This window comes from Gekko japonicus, unplaced genomic scaffold (genome assembly GCF_001447785.1).
Source record: "Gekko japonicus isolate JY-2015 unplaced genomic scaffold, Gekko_japonicus_V1.1 scaffold4797, whole genome shotgun sequence".
Lineage (NCBI taxonomy): Eukaryota > Metazoa > Chordata > Lepidosauria > Squamata > Gekkonidae > Gekko > Gekko japonicus.
In genome coordinates, this window is record NW_015169324.1 from 46514 (window position 1) to 55987 (window position 9474).

General features: G+C 52.0%; 1 protein-coding gene across 1 annotated transcript in view; it reads left to right on the forward strand.

The window, feature by feature from the left end:
* SNPH (syntaphilin) overlaps nucleotides 1–8172 on the forward strand; it is a gene marked incomplete at its 5' end in the record, with an annotated part of 14948 nt that extends 6776 nt beyond the window's left edge. Inside the window, 3 exons of the mRNA XM_015416629.1 lie at nucleotides 448–654; nucleotides 4738–4887; nucleotides 6915–8172. Coding sequence (XP_015272115.1) covers nucleotides 448–654; nucleotides 4738–4887; nucleotides 6915–8172 — 1615 coding nt within the window. The remainder of the gene's footprint in view (nucleotides 1–447; nucleotides 655–4737; nucleotides 4888–6914) is intronic.
* Nucleotides 8173–9474: the final 1302 nt, after the last annotated feature.

Here is a 9474-nt window from a genome sequence, read left to right on the forward strand (position 1 = left end):
TGAGCGGTGGGTGTTGCCTTCTGACACACTTCCAGTGATGTCAGGGGGAGTGGCACATGCAAATACGTTATGCTAATGAGTTATGCTAATGAGCTCCTGCACCTCTTTTTCTACAAAATGACCCCTGATCAGGCGCCTTTCCTTTCCTCTGAGACGTAGGAAGCAGAGTCGGGAGGGGGGAGCTAGAGAGCTCCTGTTTGGTGGCCCGGTTGGGTTGGGGGGAGGCTCCCCGCGCCGTCCTCAGTCATCCCTGCCTTTGCCGCCGCTTCACGAACCGGATTTGCGGGAGCCGCTTTTGCCGTGTCCCATTTTGAACCCTGCTTGTTTTGTTCTTGTCCTTTTCTTTCCTTCCTTTCCTTTCTCTCGTCTTTTCCCCGTCTTGTGTCTTTGTGTGTGTCTCTCTCTTTCGTCCTGGTGGCTTTTTCCTCTCTTCTTTTTTTTGGGAAGCCGTGAGTTTTACGGAAGGAGTGGCTTTGCTTCGTTCTTTAAGTCTGCGGCGGCCCCTGCCACTCCGACTGAGAAACAGCCTCTTCTTCCTGCCTCCAGGCGTCCCTCCCCGCCCGTGAGCATGCGGGACACCTACGGCACCTCCTCGCTCAGCAGCAGCAGCAACTCCGGCTCCTGCAAGGGCAGCGACAGCAGCCCCACCCCAAGGTAACCCCGGGCTCCTGGACAGGCACTGTGCCACCAGGGGGCACCCCTGAGCTCAGAAACCCGCCCGTCAGACTCCAGCTGGGGAGTCCTGTTCGTCTCTCTGCAGCAGCAGGAAAGAGCAAGAGTCCAGGAGCAACTTCGAGGCTAACAAACTTTGCGGCAGGGGAGGAGCGTTCAGGAGGCACTGGTCCCTTCTTCAGAGACCACTGGTCCCTTCTTCAGAGACCACTTTTTCAGATATTCATCTGTACCTGAAGACGTGAGCAGCGCCTCACGGAAGCTCACGCCCTGCCACGAATGTTGTTAGTCTAAAAATACGTCCGTATGCAATCACTGCCTATATTCAATGTGTTCGAATATCGATAGATTTCTAAGGCCCTCAAGCCAAGCATTTACTGGAGGTGGACTTTTATTTCTCCAGTGTTGTAATACGAGTGGTTTAGCCGCACTAAGGACACAGGGAGTCCATTTTTGTTGACTGCCGGTTAGCCCCCGAGAGGCAGGCAGAGCGTTTAAAAGCCCAGAAGCAGAGGTCATTTCGGGGAGATCGCGGGGGATCGCAGTTCCCCCGGGTGAGGTGCAGGGGGCGGGGCACATGACGAAGCCCCGCCCCCTGTTTCTGGCCGCCCCGCTTCCGGCCCTCATTCAGCCAGGAGGAGGCAGGAGAAGAGGGAGGGTAAGTTGCTTCCTCCCCTCCTCTCCCCACCCCTGCCTGCCTGGGGCCAGGGAGGGCCTTGGCGGGGCTTCCTCGCACTCCCGCTGGCCTTGCAGGTCCACCACCGGGCCCCTGATGTCAGGGGGTGTGGCATATGCTAATGAGTTATGCTAATGTGTTCCCCTAGCTCTTTTTCTACGAAATGACCCCTGCCCAGAAACATCCTCCATGGTCAGTGAACATTCTAATGCAAAGCCTGTTTAGGTGTCAGGCCAAAAGAAAGAGAGCCGATTCTTCCCCGCAGACTAGAATGGCCATATTTTATTTCCATATTATGTATTCTGATTATCATGGATTTCAGACAGCCTTTGTATTCCGTTTCAGGAACTGGTTACTAACGTTTTCCCCCCCTGTCGTTTTGGACAGACCCGTTTTAGTAACCGGCTGTTAATGGAATATATTTACCTGTTCATACAGTGCCGGTTGTCTCCCGTCTGGGAAGCGTGTCTGAGGCGCTCTTGATGAAAACTGCTTTCTTCAGGTCTTCAATCCGTTCTTCCGGATCTGAAGCGCTACAGTGGGCTGTGTAAAATGCCCCGTAGCGCTTCCTCCAGTGAGGGGTTTTTTGCGCCCTTCCCCCCCCCCGTGTGCAATCTCTCCTCTCTCTCTCTATTGGGAGCGCTATAACGCTATAATAGGATGTCAAATTAGCGTCATAGCGCTCCCAATAAAATGTGTTTGTTTTTTTTAAAACCGTCTCAGGGAGATTTTGCGCGTGGAGGAAAATGGCGGGAAAAGAAAGCGGCACTGTTGGAAATGTCATAGGAACATAAGAGACGCCAATGTTGGATCAGGCCAAAGGCCCATCCAGTCCAACACTCTGTATCACACAGTGGCCAGAAATACCAGGGGCCATCAGGAGGTCCACCAGTGGGGCCAGGACATTGGAAGCCCTCCCACTGTTGACCCCCCCCCAAGCACCAAGAAGACAGAGCATCACTTGCCCCAGAGTCCCTATCTATACCTTGTGGCTAATAGCCACTGATGGACCTCTGCTCCATATGCTTATCTAATTCCCTTTTGAAGCCGTCCATGCTTGTAGCTGCCACCACTTCCTGTGGCAGTAAATTCCATGTGTTAATCACTCTTCAGAGACCGCTTCCTACCAGAAGGGAAATGCTGTGTGAAACAGCGGTCCCTGTATCGGTTTCCTCCATGACGGGTCAATAACGAAAACCATGTGGTTTAAACAGGTAATGTGAAATCAACCTGTATGTTTGGGAACCTGCTTTATGCCTCTCTCCCTAAAGACAATGGTAGCCCTGGACACAAAACAGGGAGGGTTCTCTGGAGTCCAGAGTTTTGCCATTCACTGTGTGGCAAACCTAACACATTGTGCCCGGGTAAAGGTTTGTCCTTGTCTTCAGTGTTGATCTGGTTCCCTTCCCCTTGCCGCGCTTCTGTATTTCTTCACCCGTCGTCTCACGTGTCTCTTGCTTCACTGCGTTACCGCTTGAAAACCAAATTACTGGTCTCCTCAATCGTTGGTGGGTTTTAGAGTGGGGATCTTGATAAAGGTCACAGCAAATGTTAAGCCTGGAAGGATTGGCGCTCAGAGCGCATGGAATTAACCAGGCAAGGTGGTGCTCGACATTGTTTTTTTCTTGGAAGCCAAAAAGTCAGGTTCCCATCCCAAGAAGCTTGCAATCTGAATCTCAAGTCAGGAGAGAGAAGGGAGAGGCAGAGGCAACGAAAGTGTTGGAAGTTCCAGGCGCGATGACCCCTGTCTCAGACCTCCAGACTTCATGGCAAGAGAGGCTAGATGGCTAGATAGGAACACCGACCTTTCTTCCTGTCTCTTCTCTTCTGCCACTGGTCTCTTTGAAATGCAGATTGTGTTCTCAGGGGCCATTTCCCCCTCCTTCTTCTCTCTCACTCTGATGAAGACGAGCTTTCTCCCTGCACACTCCAAGAGAGAGACATCCGGTCGTCTCTTGGCACCATGAGGCAGATGGGCCTCTTGCCATCTACTTCCATCCTTTAGCTAGTAAGTTAGTACCCTGTCCTGTCTCTGCTCTTTCCTACCCAAAGTGTACTTCTCAAATAAACAGAGAAGTATTTCTCTTCTAAACTTGCAACGTGGCTCTGTGTAGCTTTGTAAGCTGAGTAACCCAGTAAAGTGACGCTGCTGCATTTGTAGCTTTATCCTAACCACGCCAGTTAACCTCAATAGGTTATGGGCCCAGCATGCTTCTGCAGTGTTTGTAGCTTTATTTAAGCACTCTGCTAACTAATGGTGACTGGACTAACCAAACCAGTGAACCTCAATAGGTTATGGACTCAGCACACTTCCGCTGCGTTTGTAGCTTTATTTAAGCACTCTGCTAACTAATGGTGACTGGAGTAACTATACCAGTGAACCTCAATAGGTTATGGGCCCAGCATGCTTCCACTGTGTTTGTAGCTTTATTTAAGTACTCTGCTAACTAATGGTGACTGGACTAACCTCACCAGTTAACCTCAATAGGTTATGGGCCCAGCATACTTCCGCTGTGTTTGAAGCTTTATTTAAGCACTCAGCTAACTAATGGTGACTGGACTAACCGCACCAGTTAATCTCAATAGGTTATGGGCCCAGCATGCTTCTACTGTGTTTGTAGCTTTATTTAAGCACTCTGCTAACTAACAGTGACTGGACTAATCACACTAGTTAACCTCAATAGGTTATGGGCCCAGCACACTTCTGCTGTGTTTGTAGCTTTATTTAAGCTCTCTAACTAATGGTGACTGGTCTAACCACACCAGTTAACTTCAGTAGAAAGAAGGGAAGAGATTTGAGGAGTGGGTGAAGTAAGGCTAACCAGGGACGGATGTCAGCAAACATGGTCACCTGTTGTTTCGCTTCTGCTGAACAGCTTCCAAGTTGTTTCTCCTTCCACCAGGGACAATTCCAAGGGTTACAAGAGCTGTCAGCTGATCAATGCCACTCTGTAACCCAAGAGTCCTCACCTTTATTAGCCTGTGGGCTTCGTTGGAATCCTGACACAAGGTGGTGGCTGCAGCCACAACCACAAAATGGCCACCATGAGAGGCGGAGCCACACACAATGGAAGCCCAAGAGCAGGGGGACAAGAAGAGTAATTTTTAAAAAATGCATTGGGAAAGACGAGAGAACAAAGCCAACACTGTGATGGCAGCTAGCACCAAAATGTTATTTTAATTAGCACAACCAATCAGATCTCCAGTGTCCAATCAGCAGCTCCACCTGGTCACATCTACTTTCTAAAACATTTGGTGGACACCAGGAAAGGTGTCAGCAGGTGCCCACAGGCACTATGTTGAGGATCTCTGCGCTAACATTTTACCAAACGAGCATTGGGAGTCTTCTTGTGACTGGTTGTATCAGTGACTTTTCATGATCTTTCCAGGCGCCCGGTTAAGTACTTGCTGTGCAGCGATAACCATGGCATCAAGCCCCCAACCCCGGAGCAGTACTTGACGCCCCTCCAGCAGAAGGAGGTCTGCATCCGACACCTGAGGGCCCGGCTGAAAGACACTCATGAGAGACTGCAAGACAGGTCGGTGCCTGATCCATTCAGGTTTTGGGGGTAGGGGTGTCCGAGGCCTTGCGTCTTGAATACGGAATGCCGGACAAGCAATAATGGGTTTAAATTAAGGGTGGGAAGGTTCTGGCTGGATCTTAGGGAAAACGTTTTGGCAGGTAGAGTTGTGCAACAGTGGGATCAACTGTCTGGGGAGGTGGTGAGCTCCCCCTCCCCGGCAGTCTTGAAGCAGCAGCTGGACAAACACTTGTCTGGGATGCTCTAGGCTGATCCTGCATTGAGAAAGGGGGTTGGACTAGATGGCCTCTGTGGCCCCTTTCAACTCTGTGCTTCTATGATTCCAGATATGGGGTGCTGGACAAGAGGAGTCCACCATCTTGGTGCTCTTTTTTTTTTTTAAAGAACTTAAACACTGGGCTGGTCATGGTGTTCAATAAGAAAAGCCCTGGAAGGGTGATAGAACCAAGTGTCAAGTCTCCATTTGAGTCCAGTAGCACCAAGATTTTTGGAGTCTGAGCTTTCGAGACCCAGAGCTCCCTCTGTCAGATAGGCATTGGAATGGAGGTCCATTCCAACGTGTTATCTGATGAAGGGAATTGTGACTCTCGAAAGATCATAACCTGAAAATCTTGTTGGTGCTACTGGACTCGAATTTAGCTGTTCTCCTGCAGACCAACACGGCCACCCTCTGAGAAGATCTCCACGTTGTACAAGTTTAGCCATGTTGGTTGGCAGTAGAACGGTTAGGTTCAAATCTAGTAGTACCTGAGAGGGCCCGTTGCTCTGTGGAAGAGCCTCTGCCTTGCATGTAGAATGTCCCAAATTCAACCTCCAGCATCTCCAGTTAGAAAGGACCAGGCAGTAGGCCTCTGCTTAAGACCCTGGAGCCAACTCATTTTCCCTAGCACCAAATTTTTGGATTTTTAATGGTGCCGACTGCACAGAAGCCTATGTACTAATAGCGCCATGTGGCCTCCGTCTGTGGATACCTAAATCTGCAGATCAAGGCCACGCCAGCGCTAAGCGGATTTTTCTTCAGACTTGAGAAGTCCCCAGGTTTTCAGAAAAATCTGAAATCAAAATTAAAGTCCCTCCCCAAATACATTTGTGTTGTCTGCACACGCACAGGCAGTGCTGCTATCAGATCACAATGGAGCGGCTCCTTCGTGACCTAGTAAGAGCATTGTCTGTGCGTGCGCAGACAACACAAATGTATTTGGGGAAGGATTTAAAGCCCCTTCTACATTTTAATTTTGATTTCAGATGCTGGCAGCTGCTCTTGGCCAAAGAACGGCAGTAGCCCCTTCAACCTTGCTGTAGAGTGCTGCATTGTATATTTATTTATTTGATTTATATACCACCCTCCCCACAAGCGGACTCAGGGTGGTTTACATCAGTATCGTCAAACAATCATTTAATCACAGATTAAAACAACAGAAAACCACAAATCATAAAATCATAAGATCATAAAACATCGTGACAAGTAAAGCTCAGGTGTCAATTGTATTAATTTGAATATAGCAGTGGTGCCCCGATATTAAACTAGAACCAGGCCGCTGGTGGGGGGTTGGCCAGAAAAAGGGAGGGACTTTTCCACTAGAAGCTCAGTGGAAGAGCTCCGTCTTGCAGGCCCCGCGGAAGTGGTAAATCCCACAGGGCCCTGATTTCATGTGGGAGCTCATTCCACTCTGGTCGAGGCTAGACGGACGTCCCTGGGGCTGGGGACTGCCAGAAGATGTTGATTTGTGGACCTCGCTGTCCTACAAGGCTCATATCGGGGGGAGGTCTGGAAATGGTGGAGGAAAGTGCCAGGCTTAATAGCAGGTGGTGGAGCCCGGAGCCATGCTAGGCTTGGTGCTGGGGAGGGAGGTTATGGTATTCTCCCTGCAAGTCTCCTCCCCACCCACTGAGACATAAGGAGGGAATCAAGTGTGGGAAATTGGCAGCAATCCGGGGAAGGATTCCCCAAAAGTATCTTTGACGTGTTGGGTTTGTGAGAACTGAGTAGGAGTCGTGACTGTCGGCTTTGTTACATGGTACAGAGACTCCGAGATCGATGATCTGAAGACGCAGCTCTCGAGGATGCAGGAGGACTGGATCGAGGAAGAGTGCCATCGTGTCGAGGCCCAGCTGGCCCTGAAGGAAGCCCGGAAGGAGATCAAGCAGCTGAAGCAGGTGATCGACACTGTCAAGAACAACCTCATCGAGAAGGACAAAGGGCTCCAGAAGTACTTCGTGGACATCAACATCCAGAACAAGAAGCTGGAGACGCTGCTGCACTGCATGGAAGTCGCGCAGAATGGGACAGTCAAAGAGGAAGGCGCCGCGGAGTCGGCCGGGGGCTCCCCGGCTCGTTCGCTCACCCGCAGCTCCACCTACACCAAGCTGAGCGACCAGGGGGCAGCCGACCGGAATGTGGGCGGTTCCCAGACCATCTCGGTGGACGAGATGGCGGACAGTGGCTTCGTGGCTGCCGATGACTCTCTGAGCCGGACGGACTTACTGGAGCAGAGTAGTCTGCTGTCCTCCGGGGTGGAATGCGGTGCGGACGAGACCTCCCTTCAAACCTCGTACACCCTGGGCTCCCGGATGCCGACCAGCTCCACGTACGAGAAGCTGATGGGGTCTCAGCACAGCGTGGAGGCTGCGGTTCAGGCCACCTGCATGCAGGAGCAAGCCATACAGACGGACTTTGTGCATTATCAGCCGGATCTCGACACTATCTTGGAGAAGGTCATGAAGTCCCAGGCGTGCAGTTCGGGCACCCCCACGGCGGTATGGGTGTCTGAAGCGGAGGAGGCCGCCGAACCGAATAACTCGGAGATTCGGATAGAGAATTCCCCCGATGAGGGCGTGGATTTGGCAGCTGCCGATCCCAACTGTGCCATGGTGGTCATGGCGGGAGACCACGCAGAGGACCCCGACGGGCCGTCAGGTTCCGCGAGGTTGGTTGACGACAACAATCCAGCCGTGCACCAGCCATCAAATGCAAGTCAGTCAGTCAGCATCGTGTGCACCGCAGACGAAGAGGCTGCCGACCAGAGCCAGGAAGGGGCGGCGGCCGCATCGTTGGAGCCCAAAACTTACTGGAGCCGCCACTTCATTGTGGATCTGTTGGCCGTGGTGGTGCCGGCGGTGCCGACGGTTGCCTGGCTGTGCCGCACTCAGAGGAGGCAAGGCCAGCCCATCTACAACATCAGCTCCCTCCTGCGGGGCTGCTGCACGGTCGCTTTGCACTCCATCCGCAAGATCAGCTGCCGGTCCATCAGCAGCCCCGGCGGCGCCTGCTCCCAGCCGTGACTCACTCCTCCCTCCTGCCCAGCCAACCGCATCACGCACACGCTTTCCTCGAGAGAACGGGAAATCGCCAGAGTTTCAGTTGACCACTGATTGTAAGTTCCACGAACAAGCACCGGGAACGTTTCCTTTTCTAAGGAATTACGTATGTATGTATTTATTTTGGAACACGCCTGAGCGACTAGGCCAGAGTTCTTGCTGCCTCTCGATTTATGCAAACGACTTCGAAACGACATCCTGGGAGGCTCGGCCGCCGCTGTTTCTGACGAAAGCCTTGGAAGAATGGCAGGCCGAAGCAACGATATTCCCGCCCTCCCCATGGAAGGATCCTGGTTACATAGGTGATGTCAATTGCGAACGGCGTCCTCTCATTTCACTTCAGGAGAATTGTGGTCCCCCCCCCCAAAAAAAAACAACCGTTTGCTCATCCCGACTCTCTCCTTCCATCTCATTGGACACTTTGAGGTTTGCCACTGCCTTGGCCTATCTCTTCTTCCTTTGCCAAGCCCCACGCGGCATGCCACCGAGCTTGAATGTACCTCACCGGCCACCACCGACACCCCTTCCACTCGTGTTCCGTTGCCTTGCAGGATCAGTCCCCCCCCCCCCCGCATATCCTTCCTGGCCATGTGTCTGGTTCTGGAGGGAAGCGGGGAGGGAGGAAACGCACGATGGTCGCTCAGCTGTGGTAGAATGTATTCTCACTAGCTCCGTGGGTGACTCGGCCTAAGAGGTAGATTTGGCAGATACTTGGGGGAGAGGGACAGGTATTTCTTCCGTCCCGCAGCCAGCAAAATGATTGGTTTTGTGGTGTTTATATGGTAGAGCACAGCTGTGTTCTTAGTCCCTCGACACCCAGGGCCTTCCCAGCATTTAAAAACACAGTTATTTCTTCGTGGTGCCCGTGCACCAGAGTGATGGGTTCTCCTCCTGCCAAGAGCTACAGTTCAGAAATGTCGAGAGCATGATTTTAGGTGCCAGCTTCTCCTCTCGCACAGGGCTTCAGCTCAGACTTGGCACGACCAGGGAGTGGGGGGGTGGGAGACCCAGTTTGGTGTAGTGCGCAGACTCTAATCTGGGAGAACCGGGCTTGATTCCCCACTCCTCCACTTGCAGCTGCTGGATGACCTTGGGCAAGCCATTGTTCTGCCAGAGCTGTCCTCTCAAGGGCAGTTCTGGAAAGAGCTCTCTCGGCCCCACCTGCTTGACAGGAATTTAAAAAAAAGGTTCTAAGTGTGGGGAGTCCTGCCTCAGGCTAAGCCTGTCTATGAGCATCTAAGGACCAAAATGATGCCCTGCCATCTT